The sequence below is a fragment of the Cavenderia fasciculata genome, assembly GCF_000203815.1.
Source record: "Cavenderia fasciculata unplaced genomic scaffold Scf_Dfasci-G-b-126g04.f1-5, whole genome shotgun sequence".
Taxonomy (NCBI): domain Eukaryota; phylum Evosea; class Eumycetozoa; order Acytosteliales; family Cavenderiaceae; genus Cavenderia; species Cavenderia fasciculata.
Window position 1 is genome coordinate 275,398 of NW_004457715.1, and position 26,144 is coordinate 301,541.

The 26,144-nt window shown below is 34.1% G+C and overlaps 9 protein-coding genes across 9 annotated transcripts; 3 read left to right on the plus strand and 6 right to left on the minus strand.

Annotated features, from left to right (window-relative positions):
* Positions 1-8: 8 nt before the first annotated feature.
* DFA_02125 (uncharacterized protein) lies at positions 9-859 on the plus strand (the record flags this gene model as incomplete). Its single annotated transcript, XM_004357552.1, has 3 exons — positions 9-314; positions 390-544; positions 619-859. 3 exons carry the CDS (start codon positions 9-11, stop codon positions 857-859), a joined length of 702 nt encoding a protein of 233 aa, XP_004357609.1.
* Positions 860-951: 92 nt separating this feature from the next.
* Positions 952-1,326, plus strand: DFA_02126 (uncharacterized protein; the record flags this gene model as incomplete). The annotated part of the gene is made up of 2 exons (XM_004357553.1): positions 952-1,148; positions 1,299-1,326. 2 exons carry the CDS (start codon positions 952-954, stop codon positions 1,324-1,326), a joined length of 225 nt encoding a protein of 74 aa, XP_004357610.1.
* A 50-nt stretch (positions 1,327-1,376) lies between these two features.
* Positions 1,377-1,781, minus strand: DFA_02127 (uncharacterized protein; the record flags this gene model as incomplete). Its single annotated transcript, XM_004357554.1, has 1 exon — positions 1,377-1,781. One exon carries the CDS (start codon positions 1,779-1,781, stop codon positions 1,377-1,379), a length of 405 nt encoding a protein of 134 aa, XP_004357611.1.
* A 434-nt stretch (positions 1,782-2,215) lies between these two features.
* DFA_02128 (uncharacterized protein) lies at positions 2,216-3,709 on the minus strand (the record flags this gene model as incomplete). The annotated part of the gene is made up of 4 exons (XM_004357555.1): positions 2,216-2,677; positions 2,769-3,293; positions 3,383-3,476; positions 3,567-3,709. 4 exons carry the CDS (start codon positions 3,707-3,709, stop codon positions 2,216-2,218), a joined length of 1,224 nt encoding a protein of 407 aa, XP_004357612.1.
* Positions 3,710-3,881: 172 nt separating this feature from the next.
* Positions 3,882-4,430, minus strand: DFA_02129 (uncharacterized protein; the record flags this gene model as incomplete). Its single annotated transcript, XM_004357556.1, has 1 exon — positions 3,882-4,430. The coding sequence occupies one exon, from the start codon at positions 4,428-4,430 to the stop codon at positions 3,882-3,884; it is 549 nt and encodes a 182-aa protein (XP_004357613.1).
* Positions 4,431-4,492: 62 nt separating this feature from the next.
* On the minus strand, positions 4,493-6,286 carry DFA_02130 (uncharacterized protein; the record flags this gene model as incomplete). The annotated part of the gene is made up of 1 exon (XM_004357557.1): positions 4,493-6,286. One exon carries the CDS (start codon positions 6,284-6,286, stop codon positions 4,493-4,495), a length of 1,794 nt encoding a protein of 597 aa, XP_004357614.1.
* Positions 6,287-6,548: 262 nt separating this feature from the next.
* On the minus strand, positions 6,549-11,009 carry DFA_02131 (uncharacterized protein; the record flags this gene model as incomplete). The annotated part of the gene is made up of 12 exons (XM_004357558.1): positions 6,549-7,546; positions 7,621-8,013; positions 8,098-8,364; positions 8,454-8,735; positions 8,807-9,174; positions 9,247-9,376; positions 9,471-9,721; positions 9,790-9,855; positions 9,935-10,054; positions 10,231-10,569; positions 10,641-10,806; positions 10,907-11,009. 12 exons carry the CDS (start codon positions 11,007-11,009, stop codon positions 6,549-6,551), a joined length of 3,483 nt encoding a protein of 1,160 aa, XP_004357615.1.
* Positions 11,010-11,163: 154 nt separating this feature from the next.
* DFA_02132 (uncharacterized protein) lies at positions 11,164-20,633 on the minus strand (the record flags this gene model as incomplete). Its single annotated transcript, XM_004357559.1, has 7 exons — positions 11,164-12,434; positions 12,508-15,129; positions 15,228-15,509; positions 15,585-18,000; positions 18,084-19,409; positions 19,484-19,675; positions 19,761-20,633. 7 exons carry the CDS (start codon positions 20,631-20,633, stop codon positions 11,164-11,166), a joined length of 8,982 nt encoding a protein of 2,993 aa, XP_004357616.1.
* An 821-nt stretch (positions 20,634-21,454) lies between these two features.
* Positions 21,455-26,138, plus strand: DFA_02133 (uncharacterized protein; the record flags this gene model as incomplete). Its single annotated transcript, XM_004357560.1, has 9 exons — positions 21,455-21,824; positions 21,904-22,182; positions 22,276-22,548; positions 22,623-22,922; positions 22,985-23,266; positions 23,348-24,202; positions 24,276-25,306; positions 25,380-25,770; positions 25,861-26,138. The coding sequence occupies 9 exons, from the start codon at positions 21,455-21,457 to the stop codon at positions 26,136-26,138; spliced, it is 4,059 nt and encodes a 1,352-aa protein (XP_004357617.1).
* Positions 26,139-26,144: the final 6 nt, after the last annotated feature.

Sequence of the window (26,144 nt, forward strand, 5' to 3'; positions counted from 1 at the left end):
AGAAAGAAATGGAAGTTGACAATCAATTAAAGAATAATGATATTTTGAAAAGTTCATTTCACAAAAATGAAGACAAGGAACGTCCAAAAAAGAGTGTAAAGTTTGTAGCTCAGGAAAGAGAAAACATAGAACAAGGAGGTGAAGCTAAACAATCTTCATTGGGAAAACATTTACATACCCAAGACGAAGAATTACCATTGGAAAATGGTTGGAGTTTTTGGGAGGATCATTGTCACACTCATCATGGTGAAATGGCTACTACAGCTCAATATGAAGCTTCTTTAAAAAAGGTTTCATCTTTTTCAACTGTTCAAGTATGTCAATGATTATAAAAATATAAAGATTTTTTTAATTAACTTTGTTTCTATTTTTTTTTTCTAAAACTTTAGGGATTCTGGAAAGAATTTAATAAATTACCACATTTAATTAGTGTACCAAATAATAGTTGCTACCATTTAATGAAAGAAGGTGTTAGACCAATATGGGAGGACCCTGAAAACCAAGATGGAGGTGTTTTAATTTTAAAGATTAAAAAGTTTAGAACGTATGTAATTGCAAGTTCATATTTTCTGTTTTTTTTTTAGATAAAAACTAATTAACTTTATTATTTTTTGTAAGTGATGAAGTTTGGAATGAATTATTATTGACAGTGATTGGAGAACAATTTAGTGCTTATTTGGACACTGACGATGATATTTGTGGTGTATCGATTAGAAAGAAACAAGGATTGGATTTCAATACCATTCACATTTGGAACAAGAATTCAAAAGGAAATTCACAAATTGAAAGAGCCTATAAACATCTTTTACAACGTCTAAGTGATGCTTGTATCCATTTATATTATAGAGGTATTGTTTAATGGAAATATGAATATAATTAAAAATAATATTATTATTATTATTATTATTATTAACAACAAATACATTTCCATATTTAAATTTAGAACATAAAATGGAATTTGAAAGAATGAATAAAATGGAAAAACAAAAGGAGGAACAAAAGATTGACCAACATGTAGATGACAAAAAGAAAGAAGAGCCAAAGTTAGAAGAGGAAGTAGAGAAATCACCAGCCGCCACCACCAATGAAAAACACTACAAGGAAGCTGAAGAAGATGAATATTCTGATTTATATTATCTCTATCTCTAGTTGGTAATCTAAATCCAAATCCATCCCCAAATTAAAATAAAACAGTAAAAGAGGAATGTTCATGACCTGAACATCCACACTTTTTAAACTTGTTACTTTTAACCAATCTTTTTATCCAGATTCTTTGTTATTATTATATTATTGTATAGTATTACCTATGTATTTTGGTACAATTAAATTATTAGTATTTTATTATTATTTTTTGGTATAGGTTCTCCTTTCATTATTTAGTCAAGTAAACCAGCATCTTTGAGCAATGGAACAAGCTTTCCATCCTTGTGTAATTTATGAGTGTCTATTGATAGATAGATAGATAGATAGATACAAAGTAAAGAGTAAAAAGTTAGATATAAATGATAAGATGAGAGAGAGAGAGAGTATGACATACCATCACAACCACCGATAAACTTTTGATTAACGAATATTTGTGGTACAGATCTAACACCAGTGATTGATTTAAGAGCATCTTGACATTCTCCACAGTCACCTCTATTGTCCAATTCAATGACGAATGCGTTGACCTTTAGATTTGCAAACAATTGCTTAGCCTTTACACAGTATGGGCAGAATGTCTTGCTAAAGATAACAAGTTTATTTGAGCTTATAGCTTGCTTTACAAATTCTGTTGACATTCTTATTATTTATATATATATGTATATATTTCTCTATTATTATTATTATTATTCTTCTAACTTATATGTTATTATTGTATGTTTATAAACAAATAATATTAATTCGAAAGACACCTTTTAAAGTGTCAAACGACGAAAATTCACACAAAAAAGAATGAATCGAACGTCATTCTTCTTCAAGATCTTTGAACATCACACAACAAAAGATAACTTATGTCTATTAATAATAAACACAAATGTCTCATAAACTAACCGAAATTTCATTATCGTCAACAACACAAATATATGTTGACTTGGAATTGAAGGTTGGAGAATAATTTAAAAGTTGTCGACATGTTTCTGGACCTGGATCATCGTCATGCAAATAATAATAATATTATATTATTCTTTTGATTTAATTTATTATTATCTTACTATTATTATTATTAAGTTAATTAAATTTTCTTTGGGAAAATAACTTCAATTAAATTCTTGTATTTTCCTTGGTCAAATGGATTCTTGATTTGTTTAAATGTTGGTGGTAATGGTAGATGAATGGAATCGTCACCATCATCAATTTGAATATTATTATTCTTTTTCTTTTGATTATTATTATTTGTTTGTTGTTGTTGTTGTTGTTGTTTACCATTCTTTTTCTTATTATTATTTTGATTATTAGTATTTTGATTATTAATACTTTCCAATTCATCCAATTCATGTTTTAACGATTGATTTTCTTGTTCCACTCTATTGATTGATATTTGTTCTTTCAAATCACCATATTTAAATGTTTCATTGGTCGTCTTGTTCTTTACAACCAACCACATATGATAACAGAAAAAGTAAAACAAAAACAATGAAATCACCAAACAAAATACTCCCAATGGGAATACTGATCTTGATTCATAGAATAAATACTAGAAACAAAGTAAAAGATAGTTAGACATTATCATCTATTATTCTTTTTTTTGTTTTTGTTCTATTCTATTATAATTATTTTTAACATACTTTAATAACATATGAAGTTGGTAAAGGTTCCCATTTACCATTTGTTCTATAACCCAATTGAAAGATATTTTTGGTGTCGATGATTACATAGATTGCTTCTAGACAAAGATAGAAACCATACATACAAAGCAATGAAGTAGAGAGTACAAACAAGAGAAAGTATCTAAGATTACTTTCTCCAACGCAATTATTGATCCATGGACAATGATGGTCCATACGTGAAACACATCGGTCGCATACTCTGCAATGCTTTGAACGCGATGGTTTAGTAATGTCACAGGTTTCGCAGTGTTTTCGAATGTACAACAATCGATCGTATGAATAGTGCATAGCATTCTTTACATTTTTCTTGGTCAAGTAACCCGGATTAGACATTGATGCAACCACAAATGTAAACAATGTAAATATAATTGCAATTGCCGATCCAGGTCTATGAAGATTAGATACATAAGGTTCATATAAATAAGGATATGTATCTTGATAGAATAAATATGCTCCAAATAATACTAATATTAAGTATACTGTCTTTTAATTAAAAGAGATAGAGATAAGATGTTAGAATAAGTTTACTTTCTTTTGATCATCTCTATCTCTATCTCTATCTATCTACATACTTGTAATATTATATTTGGTCTATGTAAAAAGTAGTTTGTACAACTTCCACATGATCTTCTTATAAATGAAGGACATATAAAACTTGCTCCTTTTCTAAATTATTATGATTGATTGATTATTGTTGTTAATCATCTCTACTACTGTCACTATCTCTCTATCTCTCTATCTCTCTTTTAAACATACTTGCAAGTATTCTCTAAGCCTTTAGTCATACCATAATGAATCTTTCCTACACATCCCTTTGAAGAATGACCAAATAGTAATACATAGATAATAAATACAGCAACTATAACATATCCAATTAGAAACTGTAATAGTAAATCCATAATCTAAACTAGTTGACCTCACTATAGTATAGTTGATTTGATACAAAATAATAATAATAATAAACTAAATTGAACGAATGAACAAATATCTTCTCAACAGAAAAGGAAAAAACTTTACTTTTTGGATATTTTAATTATTTAATTTATTATATATAGTTTCTATTTCTTCTTTTTAGAAATTAAAATTATTATGAGCAATCATTGAATACATCTTTGGTGGAATTTCACTGATACAAAGTTTACAGTTTTTCCATGGACCTGGATGTTTTCTTGAATGGTGCATACCACATAGTGAATGTTGATCGTGGTTATGGTAACAGTTATCACATGCATTCATAAACATGAGATGTGGATCAGAGTTTGAACAGATCCATTTGCCACAACACTTGGTTTTAGTGAGGTTACTCTTCTTTCCACAGAGTCCACATTTTTGACCTACCATATCAGCCATCATCTGTGCCTTTTTAGAACCTGGGGTGGAAATGACCAACTCTTCATCATCTACATCCAATGCTTCATCAGATTCGTCATCAGAGTCATCTTCATCATCGTATTCGTCATCGTCATCATCATCATCCGAGTAGTCGTCTTCGTCATAAGAGTATTCATCGTCATCATCATCATCCGAGTCATCACCACCATAATAATAGTATCCATCTTCGTCATCATCGTCCGAGTCAACGAAAAAGTTGTTTCTAAAGTTTTCATAGGCAAATTTCATGTGTTGTTGTCTATACGATGGTTCGCTATCAAAGCCAAAGTCATAGTTGGAGTTGTCAATATTCAACTTTTTGGTTGAATTGGAGGACCAAGAGGCAGCAGCAGGTTCTTGCTTCTTCTTTTTCTGTTGTTGTTGTTGTTGGGGTGCAGCCTTTTTTCTTTTTCTTGTCCTTTTTCAGATTGTTGTTGTTGCTTTTGTTTGATTTGTTGTTTCTTCTTCTTTTTGTTCTTTTTCTTTTTTGATGGATTTGAAGATTGAGATTGTGCATTCTTTGCAACATTTTCTTTTCTAGTAGTAGTAGTAGATTCTTCTTCTTCTTCTTCCTCTTCTTCAGATAATTCTTCTTCAGATTCAATAGTTAGGGCAGCAACAGATACCTTTACCTTTCCATTAACAGGTTTGGTATAGGGACTAGTTTTGGAATTGGTAGTAGTAGTAGTAGTTTTGGGTTTGTTAATCTTTGTTTGAGAAGATGAGGAGGTGTAGGATGGTGTAGAAACTGGTGCATTAGAAACTGGAAAAGGTAAAGGTGGAGGAACAGGTACAAACTTTTCCTTTTGATCCTTTTTGGTACCATTATTATTATAACCACTACTATTACTAGTATTATCATTCTTTGTTGCAAATGAAGAGGATGGTGAAGAGGTTTCATTCAACTTTTTGGAAGGTGTTGAAGTTGATGTAGTTGTTGATTGTTGTTGTTGAGAATAGAAATGTCCATAGGGGCATTCAGTAGTGTTGGCACAACCAGATGGTCTGTTAAAATATTTACATGGTATCTCCTTTAGATTATGTGCAAATGGGCAATCATCACCTTTGGAGCAATAGCCAGCCTTGAAGAATTTACATGGCTCCCATACAAAGTCGGTGGTAAAGTCATCGGTAAAGACTGGTTCTTCAACTTCAACTTGTTCTACTTTGATTGGCTGGTAGAGATCGTGAGAGTATGGACAATCGTTACCCCTAGAACATGAACCAGCTTTACCATTATAGAATTTACATGGTTCATTTTCCTTTTCCTTTCTCTTTTTGTTGGTGTCATTTACTTTTGGTGGTGGTACAACTACAGCCGGTTGTACAACTACTGGCTTATAGAGATCGTGAGAGTATGGACAATCGTTACCCCTGGAACATGAACCAGCTTTACCATTATAGAATTTACAAGTTTCCTTTTCTTTTTCCTTTCTCTTTTTGTCGATGTCCTTTACTTTTGGTGGTGGTACAGGCACTGGTTGTTCTTCAATATGTGTGTATGGACAATCATCACCCTTGGAGCAAGTACCAGTCTTGAAAAATCTACATGGTTTATCCTTTTTCTTTTTGTCAGGGATAGCAGCATTGATGTTGCTGTTACCGTTGCTAGTATTAGCAGTGACGGTGGGGGTGGGAATGGTTTGTTGTGGTTGAGATACTTGTACTACAACTGGATTACCTTGATGGATAAAGGTACAGTCATCACCCTTTGTACATTTACCGAGTTGGTAGAAGCTACAAACCATCATCTTTTCATTGTACACTGGTTTCTTTCTCTTTCTTTCTTTATTGTCAGAGACTACGGTATCGGTCACAGCGGCGGCGGCGGCGGCGGTAGTAGATTGAGACTGAGTAGGAGACTCTGGACGAGTTGTAGACTTGTGCTGTGACTTTGATTGTCTATCTTGTTGTTTTGATGATGCAGCATCGGGAGAAGATTGAAGAGGAGGTTGAGGAGGAGAACTGCCATTGTTGTTATTGTCGTTGTTGGTTTGTTCTACTGCTGTTGGTTGTGAAACCAATGAAGCAGGTTTTTGCTTTACTGTCTTCTTTTTCCTGGCAGCTTGCTTTGCAGCAATGCTACCTGGTTTCTGAGCAGACATATGTTACTTTGATACTGACTGTGATATGTTATGTCTACTTATCAAAGTACTATATATATATATCTATCTAACTATCTGTCATACAAAAAAAGAAATGAAAGAAGGAAAATAAATTGATGATGGTTGGTGATGAGCACAGCATCATCAAAAAATTAAAAAAGAATTTGAGGAAAATAAATAGACCCAAAAATGGTAATATAGTTTTAATCTTATATTTATTTATACATACACATACATATATATATACTTTATTTATTTATTTCTAATCATCTTTATCTTTATGATTATTATCTTCATCATCATTATAATCACGATGAAATCTTAATATAGTTGGGTTATTTGTGTTGTTGTTGTTATTACTGTCACTACTATTATCTTCAAATTCTGTAAGAGGTATAAATTTAATTTGACGATCAGTTTTTTTGAATACAAAACAACTAAGTATTGCTAATGCACCAGATGTCATTAATACAATACTTGCAATAAAGTACCATGACATATGTTCTTCTTCTTTTTTGTCGGACGTTTGACTATTCGATGATGGACATTGACTAGATAGATCAATTTCCAATGGCACGAATTGAGGATCAATCAAACATAGTTGACATTGTGGAAGATGAATACCAATCAATGCAATCGATTGTTGATCATTGATTCTAGTTGTGTTGATTAATTCTATTTTGGAGTACGTTGATTTGTTGTTGTCTGATATTACAAATGGTAGGAATTGTCCAAAGAATTGAATATCATTGGAAATGATTCGAATAAATTCAATTGAATCACTATCTTGGAATGATTGGAATGTTTCCACTTGATTGATTGATCCATCACATCCAATAATAGTTTGATTATTATTAATTGTGGTTGAGAATAGTACAACGAGATGTGGTGATTCTGATACTGTTGAATATGGCCAATCTTTAATTGATACTGTTGATTTAATACTATTATTACCAATATAAATACTTTCATCTCCAAATTGAATCGTTCTACTATTATTTGATACTTGAATAGTTGATATAATATTTGTATTATTAAATATATTATTATTTGTCAATGATAATTGATATTCTAATGATTTTAATTGATTGTTTGTTGATGTATCAGTATAATTATTCCAATTATTAGTTGTATGTAATTCTTTAATTATTTGATTATTAATATCTAATTCTTGAATGGCAACTAAATCAAATTGAAGTTTATAACTAACATGAGTAAATGATATAGTTGGATTACTTGAATTTACTAATACTTTGACATCTTTTAATAAAACAAATAATTAATAAACATATAAGATAGGGATTAATCTTTTTCTTTCTTTTTTCATTACATACTTTCATCGGATGATATTTTAAATTTACAATCATCATACCAATCCAAACCAACACATTGACATATACCATCAACACATTTACCATGACCACTACAATTATTAGTTCTAACCATGCATTCCTCATTACTTGGTGATGGATATGGAATGAATAATATTGTATTGGATGAATAATTTCCATTTTGCATGTTGACAGTGACATTTGTTTGTCCAGATACAAGTAGAGTACTATTAAAAGTACATTGAATCATTGTTTCATTTGATTGTTTAATAATCGTACAAATATTCGTATTATTATTGATATAGATTAATCCTTGATTTGAATTAACTCCAAAATATCCATTTAAAATCATTGTTGTTGGTGGGAATGTTGGTGGTATTAATTGAATTGATGTTACTATTTAAATCAAAGTTAAATATTTAATATATAAATCATTTTTGGAGTATTGGATAGATTATAATATAATTTATAATTACTTACTTTTTGTACTTGAAATAGTAATAGTTGATTGTGCATCTCCATCAGCAACTTGAACTTTAACAATATATACTCCTTGAGGAGGAGATTGACTTAAATTACATTTAATGTATGTTGCATTGGAGTCTGTAATAATACAACTATAACTACTACTACTAATACTACTACTACTATTTATATATATTTTTCCTCCTTGAGTATCTTTACCAAAATACCCATTTAATATTAAAAATGGGAATTCTATTGAATGGATTATTGATTCAATATTTACTAATATAGATTGAAATAATTAGTTAATATAAATGAAAATAGATTACTTAATTGTTTGATTATATATCTATATCTATATTTATATTTACTTGGAGCAGGAATATAAAATGGAGCAAAGTTGTAGTTTCCATTGGGAATATTTAGATTTAATTTTGTTGGACCAATTGTTATTGGTTGTTTTTCAAATTCACATTGAATGTATGTTTGGTTTGATTGTATGATTGTACAACCACCAACATTTACATTTTCATCTTCCAATGACGTAAATGTTAGCGTTCCATCCATTGAATTAAATCCAAAATAACCATACAATGTTAGATTATTAAATGGTCCATATGGGGGATCAAATTTATATGATTTGATTTCAGTATCTAAAAATATAAATAAATAGAATTAATAAATATATTAAATAAAAATGTATGTAAAGTTTTTGGATACTTACGTTTTGTAACAATATCTGGATCATTAATTGTTTGATTTTGATAACTATTTGATATTTGTATTGATAGATTTGAACCATTTGGTGGTGATGTGACTGTACATAGAGTGGTATTTGAAAAAAGGTCAAATTGTATAAAATGACATATTGAACCACCAAAAAGTATAGATGGTTGGTATTGTGTAAGAGGATTGACAATATCATAGAATATTGCAATTGAAATGGCTTGATACTCTGGGTTGTATGGGTCTACCATAACACTGTGAACTTTAAATCCAACCTCATTAATATTAAATGGTATGGGTTGTCCAGTTGACAAAAATGTATAATTCTTTTGTTGACTTAAACCTTTATCCAAATCAATTGTTCCTCTAAAGGAAAAAGAAAAAAAAGATAATTAATTAATATTAAAATATATTATAAATATATATTTTGAAGCATACTCTAATTGTTTGTTTGGATAAATTAACTTTAAATTAGAATCAAAGTCACTCCAACCAATCATATTGCCTGAGATTGTGAATCTTCCTTGAAAAGAAACTAAATCATGGCTATCAAATTGAATTAATTTTTCTAAAAAATTAAATAAATTAAATAAATATAATAATATTAGTACAAACGTTATATTGTTGTTGACAATGTCCTTTAGTCGTCTATATCAACATACTACAATCCGATGGCAATGGTAATGGTAATGAAGATGAGAATCTAGTAGTTGGAGAAGCCAAACATCCCCAACAATCTGGTACGGCTGTAATAGATGTGTTTTGAATAAATAAAGATTGAATATAACAAAAATCATTTGAAAGCTTTCCAGTCAACCCCATATTATTCTCTAGATCAAGATTAAGGTTGAATGGATCATTTAAGAGAAGATCCAATGGTACATTTCCTGAAAGTGAATTATTTGTTGTTGTTCTATTAAAGAATTAAAAAACATATATTAATATCTAATTAATTAATTAATTTGGTCTTTAATTTCTTACACATTTTTCAAATATTTTGGTAATGGAGAAGGTAATAATAAAGTTTGATTAATATTATTAATATTTCTAATTATCATTTATAAATGAATGGAAAAAGAGGTTAGTTAAAAGAAAATAAATATATTAATATTAATAATATACATACAATTCCAGTAACGAATAATATAAAGAAATATTTGATGGGGTGATTGAATTTGTTTGAATATTTAATCGTTTGATTGTCTCTGGGTATGTAAAGTTTGTCATTACTCCCAGTTCAATACCACTATTATTTATAAATGAACTGCTGCTGCTGTATTGTTGAATCAACGTAGAATTGATATCTATTATAATAGAGTTGTAAAAGTTTTGATTATTATCATAATTTCCATTTATATTTCTATTAAACAAAATACTAATTAGTATTCACAAATTGATAGACTTTGGTGGTGTAATACATACAATATTGTTAGATTAGGGAATACTAATTCTTCAAATGACAATGTTATATTATTATTGTTGTTGTTGTTGTTGTTGGATGATAGACCTAGTGTCAATGATTGAAGTGATGAAAATGGTGTTGTTGTTGTTGTAGATACCATCTTTAACCTTGGGTCGTATAATCGAAGTGTCGATAGTGATGAAAGGTTGGTTAGATAGTCTAACAAATTGACAGACTCAAAATACTTTGTTGAGCTATTCACATAGATATCAATCGATTGTACCATTGGCAATATCAACGATGTAACATTAGAAGGTAAATCACCATCATATACAAAGGTAACATTATCAAACATATTTCTAAAAAAAAAGACAATATTGTATTAGATAGATAGATGTCTAATGTCATTCAGCATATATTATATAGTTACACTTTAATAATGTGTCCACCATCAATTGAACAACTAAAATAAGCTCCATTACAAATATCATCAGATGTTGATGCATTGATGTGCACACTTGTTCCTGTTCCTCCTGCTCCTGCTCCTGCATCAGTTCTTCTACCACTATACTGTAACAACCATATTGCAGACCATACTAATAATTAGATAGATAGATATGATAGATATGTGTAAGTATTATTATTATTATCATTAGCAAGTTGATGATGATCTTAAACTTTTTAGAATAGACATACATTCATCATTAGGCAATGATTGATTTGTCGCAGCAGCAGCAGACGACGACACACAACATGATAGAACCAATACAAAAAATAATAAAACTAGGTTTGTTTGCATTGTTAGAACTAAAGAGAATAAGAAATTAATTTGTACAAATCTAAAAGTAATCATTTTCTCACTGCAAATTCATTTGAATGGGGTTCAAAAAAAGTATCAATTTAATCTGATTGGATGAACTTCGTAATTGTGTGGCTCATAAAAATGTTGTGTTTTATTGTGAAGAACCACTTGTTGATGGTATTGTTGTTGCTCCACTTGTAGTTGTTACACTTGTAGTTGTACTGAGACCTGAATCGGTTGATGGGTCTGTTGTTGTACCGCTTGTTGATGGTATTGTTGTACCGCTTGTAGTTGTTCCATCTGTAGTTGTACCACTTGCTGTTGTTGTACTGAGGCCTGAATCTGTAGATGGGTCGGTTGTTGTGCCAGTTGTGGATGGTATTGTTGTGGTTCCACTTGTAGTTGGTCCTGATGTGCCGCTTGTTGTGGGTCCACTTGTTGTTGTTGTAGTTGTACTGAGGCCTGAGTCTGTTGATGGGTCTGTAGTTGTGCCAGTTGTGGATGGTATTGTTGTGGTTCCACTGGTGGTAGTTCCTGATGTTCCATCCGTAGTTGTCGTTGTACCACTTGTAGTTGTACTGAGACCTGAGTCGGTTGATGGGTCGGTTGTTGTGCCAGTTGTGGATGGTATTGTTGTTGTCCCACTTGTGGTAGTTCCTGATGTTCCATCCGTAGTTGTCCCTGATGTACCACTTGTAGTTGTACTGAGACCCGAGTCTGTTGATGGGTCTGTTGTTGTACCAGTTGTTGATGGTATTGTTGTGGTTCCACTGGCGGTAGTTCCTGATGTTCCACTTGTTGTTCCTGACGTACCACTTGTAGTTGGTGGGTTTGTTGTAGTGGTGTCTGTGGTGGTTGAGTTACATGCCCCACCAGTTGTTCCACCCCCACTTGAACTACTAGTGGTCGAGGTGGTACCGCTCGTACCGCTACCTCCTGTGGTAGTTGTTGTTGTCGTAGCCCCTGTTGCCGTAGCCCCTGTAGTGGCCTCTGTTGTAGTAGTTGTATTAGAACATGGGTTGCTACCAGTGGTAGAGTTTGTTGAAGTTCCTGTTGTTTCTGTTCCAGTTCCAGTTCCAGAGGTTGCAGAAGTCCCAGAGGTTTCTGTCGATGTACCACTTGTTGGTGTTCCAGTACCAGTAGTTGAAGTTGCAGAAGTAGATGAAGAAGAACCGTCACTAACATAACTAATCGTATAAAATGGATAGAGATTCAAACCATTCCATTGCATTGTTATTGGTTTGGTGTAGTTTCCACTAGTGTATGGTGGGATGACACAATTCATCGTGTTGGCACCACCACTCACCAATGTACAAGACATTGCTACACCATCCAATGTAAATGTTGGTACTGCATAACTATATATTTGATTTATCACAACATTTCCTCCATTTGATTGATAAGTATTTGATCCAAATAATACTAAATAAATAAAATAAAATAAAATAATTAATATTAATAATTAATTGTTTGTTTTTTTAAAAGTGATACATACAAGGATCTAAAATTTCAATTGAACCATATTGAATATTTGAAACTATGGTATACTCTGTGCCAGTTGGATGATAGATTCGTACAGAGTCATCGGGATTGGTGAATACGATAGATTGATGTTCACCAAGTAAGAAAGCAGCTTTGGTGATAGATGTCGATGGCCATCCAATATTGTTCAAGTAGGATGGTCCAAATTTACCGTATGTGAGCGAGAGAACGGCCGATGGGTTGGTAGTAGGGGCAGGGTACTGACTGATAGAAAGAGTACGTGAAGGTGGCACATTGAGGAATGCTAGTGGAGTAGAAATGGTTTGTACAATGTACATTGTTGACTCGGCAACTGAAATCTTTTTGTTATTATAGATGGTTGTGGTGACGGGTGTTGATGATAAATCAGACACACTAATAACAGTGTCACCTGGTACATCCATTGTAATAGTAGAGTATGGTAGTTGAGTGATAAATGCAACCTTTGTAATCGATCTACTTTCTCCAGGGAGTACAGATACAACTGTAATCTTTAAGTTTACATTGACCGAGGTTGAAAAACCAAATGACGTAAATTGTTCAAGTGTATCGAGAGCACCATTCATATTGGTATCGATGAATGGAGAGATAACGAGGTTTGTGGCGTACGAGATGACTAGATTACCATTACTCGATGTAGCAGTTTGAACATTACAATAGGTTGGGAAATGTACTTCCGAGTATGTAGGTGTTGGGAACAAGGCTGGATTATAAATGGCCAAGTTAAAAGACCCATATTGTAAGTTGATCTTTGTATTACCATATTTCAAACTACCATAACATCCATTGGGTGACTTGGCAATAGCAGAAAAGTCAATATTAACAATTCTAGTAGATGCTTCAAGGATGAATGAACGAGAGTTGATTGGTAGGATGTGGTCTGGTGTACTACCCAAAACACGAAGTACGTACGATCCACGAGTTTGGACATTAAAATTGTACTTTCCTTCAGAGTTTGTTGTAGTTTGGTAAAAGAATGTAGAGGTTGGAGATTGCTCCAATGTAATGAGTACACCTCTTAGAACAGGTTCTAAAAGATCATGTACATTGTTTTGGTTATAGTCATAGTAGAGTACACCTGAGATTGCTGTAATAACAGGTCCAGTTGACCCTGTTGTCATTGATGTAGTTTGTGTTCCACTTACTCCAGTTCCTCCAGTTGCTCCACCATCCTCACCTCCACCATCATCTCCTCCACCATCTTCACCTCCACCATCTTCTCCACCACCATTTGTAGTTCCATCACCGCCTCCATTGGTAGTTCCATCACCGCCTCCATTGGTAGTTCCCGAACCACCATTGGTAGTTCCTGGATTACCTCCATTAGTAGTTCCATCACCTCCACCAGGTGGTATTCTAGGTCGAACAAACTCACCTGTCAATGTCATTGGTATCCACATACCAGTACTATCCTGCATATTAATGCTGAGTACAATAGTAGATGTAATAATACCAGTTGCAGGTGTCAGAATACCATGTATACCAATACCAACAATACTAATGGCAGCACCTGGTAAGAAACCAGCTACACCACTTGCAAGTGTCAGAGCGACCGTCACGATAGGTCCAGCAATCACAACAGCACCCGATGCAAAGGTAGTTGTAACAGTTAAAAGTGCAGTGATTGTAATGGTTGAAGTCTCTTGGTTGATTTTAGTCTCTTTAATTTCTTCAACCGATGCTTCTTCCTCTGTCACTTGATCGGGTGGGTTCTCAGAGCTAGAGTTTCCTCCTCCTGCTGTAATAACAATGATACCAGTTGTAGCTGGTGTAGTAGTAGATGTGGTGGATGGTTCAGAGGTGGGTTGTTCTGTTTGTTTTGGATTAACTGTGAATGTAGATCTACCAGTTTGTCCATGGAAGGTGTTTAATACTTCATATGACCCAGGTCCCATTTGTCCAATCGTACAAGATACACTGGACGATGATGCCGATGACACTGAGCATGTCTGTCCACCAACAGTCACCGATGGGAAATCAGTTGCTAGACCAAGATTAGATCCTGTTAAAGTAAGTTGGGTTGAAGGTGCGTCAGATGTAATGACAGGTGGTGCAACTCCAAATATATTTGGGTCACGGTACTTGTATGTCAAACGATTAGACTCTTGTCCTCCAACATCAACATAAACCTGTTTGTTTATACCACCTCCACTAGGTGCTGTAACAGTCACTGATGTACCGTCGGTTGATTGAGTGACAATAGTCACTTGTGTACCATCCATGTATACTTTAGTTTCACCGCTATCATCTTCCTTTAAATTCTTTCCATTTAAAGTGACTGATTCCCCATTAACACTAATTTGGTCGGGACTAATAGTATCTAGTTTGGGTGGCCCATAGAATGTAAATGTTACATTGGTATCGTTTGATTGTTGGTTACCAGCTGTAACCTTTACTATCTCCTCACTCTCCAATGTTGTAATGGCAGTCTTGCAAATGATTTCAGTGTGATCTTGATTGGTAGATTGTACAGTACAAGTAGTAGTATCACCAATCTTTACAGTTGGTTCAGGACCAAAATTCTTTCCTACAATAGTAACTGAATTTTCTCTACTATTTCTACCTTTAGTTTTTGTAATACTATTTACTTTTGGAACTAAAATTAAAATAAATAAAATAAATAAATAATAATTAGTAGTTTAAAAAAAAAAATAGTTTCTTTAAAAATAATATTTTTGGTTTGACTTAACATACTATCATAAGAATAAGTTTGATTATCTGCTGCAGTAGTTTGATTACCAACATATAAGATAAATGTCAAATCTTTTCCAACACCAGATGGTGGTGAACATTCAATTCTTTGATTTGAAACCCATACCATATTGGTGCACTGATGATCGTTGATTTTAATGTATGATTCATCTTGACTACGAGGTGATACACCTTGTGGTACAAAATTATCTCCTTTAATTGTAATTCTAAAATTATCACCTCCTTTTGTATTTCTTTCTCCTTCAATACTTGAAATACTTGGTTCTAAATGAAAGTAAATAAAAGAAATAAATAATTAATTAATAATTATTTTTTTTTTGTTTTTTTTTTACAACATACTTTGATAAGAGAAGAGGATAGTATTATTTGATGGATTAGTTTGATTACCAACAGTCACTTGTAAAGTATAATTGGCTCCAATACCAGGTTTAACTTGACATGTTGTTGTAGTTGAATTTATCCAATTAATAGTGTCACATAATAAAAGGGAGGGGGTGGTGGTTTGGTTAATTTTAACATTACTATAGTCTCCAGCCGATACATTTGTTGGGACAAAGTTGATACCAGTTATAGTGACTAGTGATCCACTAGTCTTTGACATTTCAGTCGATGATATATTGGGAGCAGCATAGGAAAAGGTAAATTTAGTGCTGTTTGATTGCATGTGGTTGGTTGAGTTTTGTGCTCCAATTACAATATCCAAAGGTATATCTTTTCCAATACCAGGTGGTGCAACACCAATAATTTGTGTTGAGTTGAAGTAGTTGACTGTCACAAATTTAGTGGTTTGGTTACCCAACCATACATATGTGTAGTTGGAAGACCCCTCCAACAACCCGTCAACATACTCGTCCGATACAGGATCGAGGTATCCGACAACCAACTCATTTGGTACAAAGTTGGTACCTGTAATAGTTACATTGACACCACCATCAGTACCAACGTTGATAGCACCGTCGACGTTAGAAATAGTCGGTTGCAAGTACCCAATAAATTGAGTAGCATAATTTGAAACGACGCCTGCAAATGATAGATTGACATAGGTGTCCATACCAATACCAGGTAATAGTTGACATCGCATACACTCAAAGTCAATGGTTGTACGGTACGAGTCATCGAGTAGAATGTATGGTTCAAACTGATCACCTTGCCCAAGTTGATCACCAAACAGTTCGATGGTGGGACGAGTCGTTTCAGTCTGTCCGTCAGTACTAACAAAACTCTTGTTTGAGTAGCAATAGTCTGCAGCATCCTCACAATCGACAACGACAATGTCAAAAATAGTGACGATTGGGTACTCCTCGTCAGACATTGCTCCGAGACCAAGATCGGTACCTACCACCCAAAAGTATCCACCTTGTGCCGTTTGCATTGGTTCTTGGACGACTTGCAAGATGACGGGTGACAAATAATTGATGACAAACGATGTTTGGGTTGAGTTTTGTCCAGATAGAGTTACAACGACAAGTTGATTCGAACCAAACCCTGGGGGTGTGGAGAATGTTGCTTGTGTGTTACTTTGACGATCAGTGGCACATGTAGCACCACCAACAGACACTGATAATTCACCTGTCTGTCCGAAATTGAGACCTGTTACAGTAATAATATCATTGCCTGCAGTTGAAGATGTTGTGGATGATAGAGATTGAATGACTGGTGCATTATAAGATACTGTGAATTGGTTTTGACTTGATACCTGACTTGCAGCAACAACCACCGATAAAACATTATCCTTTCCACTACCAAATGCAGTATAAATAAGTAGGTCTTGACGGAGAGCAGTAAAACTAGTTACTAAAAGACGTCCTTCAAACAATTGAATAGATGATTTGTCAGAGGTTAGTGACAAAAAGTTACTACCAAAAACCGATACCGTTGAACCAGCGGTATTCAATCGAGTATTAGATGCAGGTACAACATTACTAATGATTGGAGCATCATAAGTAAATGTATAGGTTTTTAAAGGTTTCTCTACTGGAATTAAAGAACCAGAACCTTGTTTAGAGTAAGTTACTAATTGTAATCCAATACCAGATGGTGGTTTACAAACAAGTGTTTCCAAGAATGGATGAGGTGTATTGGTAGCAGGGGCAGTAGTTACCACTTGACCAGTACAATCTAATCCACCAATCTTGATTGATGCTTGTACTAGTTTACGACCAGTAATGGTTATTCTAGAGGTTGATGGTGGTACGGTTGGTGATGATAATCCATCCATTGTAAATACAATCGGTCCACTATCACATAGATCAAGTGCCGATCCAGTCAGATAAGTGGAGTATGTTTGTACAGTTGCCCAACACAACTTGTCTTTATGTTTGACAATGACCATACCAATTGAATCTTGATCGACGACAGTACCAACAAACAATAATGACAAGTCATTAAAGGTTTGAGAATGAGTGGCCAAATTAGATTGATACTCTAGCATCTGAGTGATCAATATGGCTCCCAATGGACTGACTGGTCTATTAACCTCTTGAATCATACGAACAGTCTCGCATAATCCATCGTCTTGAACCGACAACAACGACTGAACATTTCCATCATTACTATTTATAAATTGTGACAATGTACTACCTTCATACATAAACTTTAAACCTTGGTTTCTTAAAACCTGGTTACTAATAGTACTTGGGTCTGTTGTCCATGCAGCAAAACTCTTTCCCAGGGTATCCCAACCAACTTGATCGATTTGTTCAAGACATACTCTTTTTGATAATAAATAATCACCAATTGATGGATTCAATGGTATCTAAAAATAAATAAAATAAATAAATATTAATATATTATTATTTAAATTAATTAATTTTTGATTGATTTTGATTTTGTACATACAACTGGAGGATTAGAAATTAATGGACATATATCTTGACATTTAAATATATTATTGTATTTCATAATACGTTGAGAATGTAGTATTTGGAGTTGAGGGTTGGATGTAGTATCTTGATGATCAATTGGTTGTGAGTTTGACAAGAGTACTTGATGAACTGTATCAATAAATGAAATGGTATCATTTGGAGTAGAGGTGGATATGTTGATAGCCTTTAAAATGGTGTGGAGGTGAATAGTGTTGCCTTGATTATTATCATTGTTTGGTGATCGACGATTCAAGACATCGGAATAATCATCATTCTTTTCATCGAGTAAATCCCAAAACATGGCAGTTACCCAACCTTCACTATACAACCCTTGTGTTTGAATGGTCAATGGGGTTGTAAATAATTCAATGTCTACAGTCTCTGAACAAGATGCACCAAATGATTCAAGGGTTGATAGAGGTAGTCCAGTGGGATAAGACAACTCTCGTAACTTCATAGAGATGGCATTGACAAGACCTCGGAGAAGTGGTGGATAGGCGGTAGAGTCGATCGTCGACACTAACGATGATGATGGTGAAAAGAGTGGAGATGCAGCACTTTGGAACAGGGGGTTGATAGTCTTGACCACATGATACGTGAATGATCTCATCAAAGAATTGATGCAGAATAATTGTGGGCTACCAGCAGTCACGGCAATACCAAATGGTGCGTTGGCAGACCCATTAAAATAAGCTGTGTTGGCAATAGTATCAACTACCAACACTATATTATTTAATCGACCAATATCTACATGTCTCGATGCAGTATCGATCAACAATTGGACGGTCTTGTAGATAATGACGGTAATGTCTAACTCTGGTGGGTTATATACTGACGGTTTGGTTGATGTCATTGGAACGGTTAAAACAACGTTATTGTTATTTACCATCTTGAAACCAGTTTGAGTATCTTGTAATTGCAAGAGGACGGTTACAGCGAACCCCAACTTGTCAAATGCAAGTGATGCCTTTGGATTAGTTGATGTTGTGGTAGTCTCTCCAATAGCTTTCATACAATCAAGGTTACATTCACCACGATTACTGTATACTTGTACGACGGTATTACGAATCAACGAGTCTTGAGTGGCACGGATAAAAGGTACAACGTGAGCCAATACAAATGGTGCATCAACATCAATCATCACCTTTCCTTTGAATTGGTTTGGTCGTTGGATTTGTACCTCATGAACACAATCTGAATAACTTGTACATGGTACACTGACTTGTTTAAATGCTGACATCTTCAACAATGCTGCCAAGTTTCTTATATTCTTGTTTAAGCAAACTACAATACATCCATTCTTTTAAATAAATAAATAAATAAATGAATCAGTAAATAATATTAATATACTTTGTATATAATATGTATACATACAGTGCATGAAGAATCGGCAAGACAAACAGAAGCATCTATAATTGAGATGGAAAAAGCCAAGTGACTGTCATCCAATTCACTGCTCCATTGTGATACATCAATTGGTACATTATATTTGCGAACAATATCAATTGGTAATTTCATCTCTGTAATACCATCAAATAATCCACCTTGCAAAGGTACTCCTACTTTCTAAAAAATAAATAAATAAATAAAGTTAATATTAATTTTATATTATATTATATTTGTTTGTGTTTGTTTGTAATATTATACATACTGGAATAGTTATTGAAGTTAGAAATGTTGGAGACCAAGCATATTGAGCAAATGAACCATAGATGGAATAGCCAAGTGTTGGATTTGACTGTGATTGAGAGGTTGGTGGTGGTGGTGGGGATGTTGGGATGGCACTAGTAACCATATTGTAGAGACTGGTGAATGGAGTGGTTGGAAGAAGATTGCTTGCATAAAAGAATGGGTTGGCAGCTTTAATAACTGGTACAAGTGTTGAGATATCTTCAAATCGGTGACAGATAAAGGTGTGACCACGTGATATGTCACCGTCGACAGCTGGATCATGTTGACTTGGAAGATGGTAGTCGGCAGGGAACCAGTTGGTCGGATGAGTCGCAGGTAGTTTGATCAGATATCTAGAGGTGGGAGACCGTGGTACTGGAAATCCAACCAGAGAATGTTTGATGTGAAAACCTGCTGCTGCTGGTGAGTTGGGGGAGGACGGGTCACCAACACCGATAATACCTCTTGGTCCTTGTAGTGGGGATCGGTTGATTGCTACGTCTCCGGCGATCGACGTACTGACTGTACCAACTGGAATATCGTATAGATCATTCCATGGCATATCATTGTAGGCTGTGAATGATGGCAGTGTGCCATCAGAGGCAACACTCAATTGTGAAAGTGTACGTGCGAGTGCACCTGTCGTAGGATTCGTTATATCATTCTCTATAGCAACAACTGCGTTATTACTATCAGAGTAGATATACATCTTTGATTGTGGTAGTTTCTTTATTACCCACCAATCTACCGATGTACCATTATTAGATAAACAACTCGGTGGACTGGCTTGAACTACTACGACTACCAAAGTAATTAAAAATAGTAGTAGAGTAGTAGTAGTATATGACAGCATGACTATAAACTACTATCTCTCTCTTCTATCTCTCTATCTCTCTCTTTTGTTGATGATGAAGGATAATGTTATCTATCTCTCTTTATTTTGATGGTTGATGAAGGAGGTTGATGGTTTGAATGATCGCATGATCATCATCATGTTTGGTTGTAAAGAAGAGGAGGGGAGGTGATTCGTTTGGGTTGGTTGTCGTTATCTTTATCATTATTGTTGTGAAGACGAGGAGGATGGTGTGCACCATCCAACCTAATATTTGCATTAAACGAGTAAAAGAGATATTTTAGCAATCTATTTTCTCGAGATACCCTGTCGTCTTCGACTAACCGCAAGTGCAACTTCACAAAGACAAAGGAGGAAAAAAACCTTTTTTTTTTTTTTATCTCACGCGCGATAATGCAAAGATTGCTTGCAACAACACCAATCATAACTATGAACTTAACATGTAGCGAGTTGCGGTCTTTTGTGTATAATATCTATATTTATCGTGCATGCACTTTCAGGCAACGACAATGATGTAAACAACATGCGAACGACGATCAAGTTTGTCATCAACAAACCAACCAAACTAACTTCACCATACCTAGGGTTACAACAATAATAATAATAATGAATTCATTGCACATGTGATCTTTCTACACGGTCGAGAAGAGAATCTAATCTGATTCGTATCCCGCAAATGATTCCTCATCTTCATCATCACTTGTTCATGTTCGTTTCACTACAACAAACAGTCTAGTTATTATAATCAATACACTAAAGTACTTAGTATACAACAAAGTATAGCTATATAGACATATATACAACAAAAAAGAATAATAATAATGATACGGTTTAAATTGCCGCAATTTATATCTTTGATATCATTATTATTATTGGTAGTCTTGGTACTTGTGGTGAATGGCGCACCACCAACCATCAATATGGCAGCCAATGTGTTTATCGGATACAAAGGTGCTGTTAAGGTTTACACTGTTACTGCCGACACTGTATCAGTGTACTCTGTCATTGTTTCAAACCCTCCCATTTCTCATCCTCCCGTCGATTTAGTTCCTCCCGTTGCTAGTGGATCACAACTAACGATCACATTCCCAGCACTGCCTGGTGATATACCTGCACCTGGTACTATAGATGCTACTCTAATCATTTTCAATGCTGCTGCTGAGAAAACAACTATTGCATTTAAATATTATGGTATGTTAAATGAATTCAATTAATTATAAATGAATTTAAATTAATTGAACTAAACTAACTCTTTCTCTCTCTCTTATAGCACCAAAGATTACTACAATATCACCAACTGGTGGATTCAAAAGTGGAGGTACTATCATAACGATCACAGGATATAATCTCTACTTTGCAGGACTACTCACAACTATTACTCTTGGTGGTGTTCCATGTACCGTCGTTAATGTTCCTACTGCTGCATCAATTCAATGTACTACACCTTCTTTAATTGGTATATCTTCAACATTTGTTAAATTACACTTGGAGGTTGATGGTCTTCCTGCTACCACTGCAGCTCCTGAATTTCTAAATTATGATTTAATGGGTATGTTTATTAATAATTATTAACATTAATTTAACAAATTATTGTTTATTATTTATTTATTAAATTATTAATTAATTGTTTATTTAATTTTAGAACCTCAAATAGAAGATTTTGAACCAAAATTTGGAAAGGCTATAGGAGGTGACTTGTTGATGATTACACTCAATGATAATCCTGATCCCCTTCCACTACTTCCAACATCTATTATGATTGGTACTGCTCAATGTACTAGTATAAATAGACCCTCTCGACTGGTACTCACTTGTCTAACACCCACCATTTCAGACCCATCCCAACTATCATTCAAAATCACAATCAACTTTAACACATTTGTAATTACATCTTCATCAACTTTTAATTATCTTTGTATGTATAAAAAAAAATAATAATAATAGTATTTATTATTTTAATTAATTTAATTTTTTATTTATTTCTTTTAGATCCAACAATCACATCAATTCAACCTGAAAGTGGATGGGCAGGAGGAGGAAAAGATATTATATTTAGTGGTGACAATTTATTTGCAGCAACCTCTATCATTGCCAATATTGGAGATGAACTATGTACCGGATGTACTGTCATCACTGATAATACTGTTATTCCAGTATCTTACAAGATTAAGTGTACTACTCCCGTTCGTATTGCTCCATACAATCTTGTATTATCAAAGATTGTAACACTCAAACTCAACAATCTTGAAGTATTATACCCTCCAACTCCTTTGAAATATACTTTTATTCGTAAGTCTTTATCATTTTATATTTTTCATAAAGATTTCAAACTAACATTTTAATCCCAATAGAACATTCAATCAAAAAGATAACACCAGAAAGAGGATCACCCGGTAGTACAATAACAATAACAGGAACCAATATTAAAGATGGAGTTGTTAAAATCAATAGTTTATTATGTCCAACAACTGCCTATGTTGCTTTAGCGTACACTGACGAGATCAAATGTACCGTTCCAACACTATTTGGAGTAAATGATGTTGATGTCAATGTTGTTATCTTTGTTGATAATAACCCTTCAATTCTTTCATTACCTTTTGGTGTAACAACCCTTCCTAAATTCAGATATTATAGTATGTAGAAACTAAAAAAAGACACAGGCTATTTTCAACAACAATATATTAATTATTATTTATTATTTGTTTAATTTGTAGAACCAATCATTTCAAATACAGAACCTTTACTATCATACACCAAAGGAACATTTGTAGTGACTATTCAAGGACAAGCTTTCTATGATATCACTCAAGTCAAATATGGTGATACTGTACTTGACTCAACCAAATTCAATGTGATTGATAACAACAAAATCTATCTTCATGTGTTTAATGACCTTCCAACAATAGCTCATCTTCCAATAACCCTCACTACAACATTTGGTGATTATTCAAAAGTTGGTTTTGGTGTTCAATTTGTAGAACCTTCCATTTTGACAATGGATACTACAAGAGGAATAGCATCAGGAGGTACAATAGTAAATATTCAGTTGGATGGAGTTGTTGAAGGAAGTTCATTTGAAATTAAAATAGGTGATAGATTATGTCAACCAACTATGGTTGCACCTGCACCTGTATTTGGATCGATTCAATGTATCATTCCACCTTCAAAGTTTGAAGAACCTGAACTCGATGGAACAGTCAGTGAAGATATTTCTATTATTGTCGGTTTATTGGGTTCAACATTGCCATTAACCTCATCACCATCTTCACAAACCTACACCACCACTTTAAAATACACCTATGAAGGACCATTGATTAATAACATCACACCTGCCAAGTTATCAAAGAGTGGTGGTCAAGTTACGATTCATGGTACCAATCTAGTCAATCCCACCAAAGTTACAATTGGCACTGACAATTGTATGATCAGTACCACACCGACTCCACCAACTCCAACACTAATCATTTGTACTCTACCACCAACCTTTTTATCAGGTTTACTAAATACCAATGTTATGCTTTCATCTGGTCTTTTAGCAAATAAGATACAAATTAATATCGATGCAAATTGTAAGTAAAAAAAATTATAAATTATTTATTTATTATTTATTAATATTTTATTTATTTCTATTTCTAATTATAGTACCAACCATATTGAGTATTTCACCAAAACAAGGACAGAAATCAGTAAATACTAAATTGGATGGTAGTTTTATGCTTATAACCATTAATGGTATCAATCTTGGGACAACAACCACAACAACATCAATCAAGATTGGGACGGAAACATGTGTCTTGGGAAGAACAGGAACAATTGTTACACCAACCCAAATTATATGTTGGAAACCAATCAGTACTGTATCAGGACCAGCCAAAGTTGTTGTTAAAGTGAACGGTATCGATTCTATTGATGAGGTGTACTACCGACAGAATGGTCTGTCATGCTTTGGACAACCAGAGGCAGATGGATCAAACTCACCAGTCGACTGGTTCTTTATCAAGAAATTCACACACACCAAAGTAAGCGGTTTCAACACCAACAAGGCATACATGTACACTGATTCATCGGTCAAAGACAAAACAATGGAATTTAAAACTGACTTGGAATTTGTAAACGGACCATTATCATTAACCTATCACCAATGGTTGCAAGATACACAATACGGTTACATGTTTTTTAATGATCAGACTGATGGACCAACTAGTGCATCTTCTGATTATGGACATGTTAAAGGAATGCTGTTTTGGGAGTTTTCTCCAGATGGTAGTCGTTTAGAATCGGGTATACATATAATGCATTCACAACCACACTTTCCAGTTTTCGTTGATGTACGTGGCACTCCAACCAAGCCAGCACACACCACCTATGCTACATCGGAGCAACCATTCTCTGCAGATACCTTGTGGGCTGGAGACAGCAGTACTATGGGACAACATTTCTTTTGTTACAAACTCGATGCTGCAGGTGTTGACAGAGTAGCCGAATACTTTATTAAAAACCACGCCTTTCCCGTTGGTCGACCAAGTATTTTTGGAGCACCTCTCGTCACACCCCTCTACCATGGAGCATACCTCACAACCACCACATGGCTCAAAGAATTAATTATCCTTACAACTCCTGCTCCAGCAAGAAATGCAAATTATGGTCTTGCAAAAATGGATGAATTTGCTGATGTAAGTAGTAAAGAGTAGTGATTAATTCCTTTTCTCAACTCAAACACTAATTTTATCCATTTCCTTTAAATAGATTTGTCAAAATAATATTAATCAAGTTGATTTAGGTAATATTTGTTATTGGGTAGTTAATGCAGTTGTTCCTGGGTTTGGTACAGCTCATTATTTTGAAAAGACAAATGTGATTACAAGTCCTGCACCTGTTGCAGTGACATTTGGTATTCCTGTCGACCCAGCACGTGTACCTCCATTTTTTGGCGGACCAGGAGAATCAAGATTAATTGTTGCTAATAGACCGAGACCACTTGCTGCCGTAAGGACTCCAGAAAAGTTGGTTCAAGATGGTCTCGATGCCTGGGAGGTAATGGTCAATTACTACAAAAGAAGTTTCTTTGTATCAACTTGGCTTAAAGGTCCACCAACTCTTTTCCCAGTACCCGGTATTTATAATGTTCATGTAACTCGTATGTATATCATCCAAGAAAGAAATCATATATCTATATATAATATATTAATAATCAATCATCATCTCTCTCTCTCTTTCTTTCTTTTAGAAATTCCTTTACCAACTGATACATTGGGAAAGAGAGGATATGCATATTTTAGAAATAACGATCATTCCAAACTTGCATTCAACTTGGAACCAAAGATTGGAGCAGGTGCACTGAACCAAGGTGAAAATATGTTTTGTTTTGGTGATACTAATCGTCACTTGAATCAACCAAAAAGAGGTGGTGGTATGTTGTGTATTCAATCACCTGAACTTGTTTATCAATTCAATCGTTTTGTTTCCAGATATGGATCAGTCGTATGTATTCATTATTTAAATTAAATAATA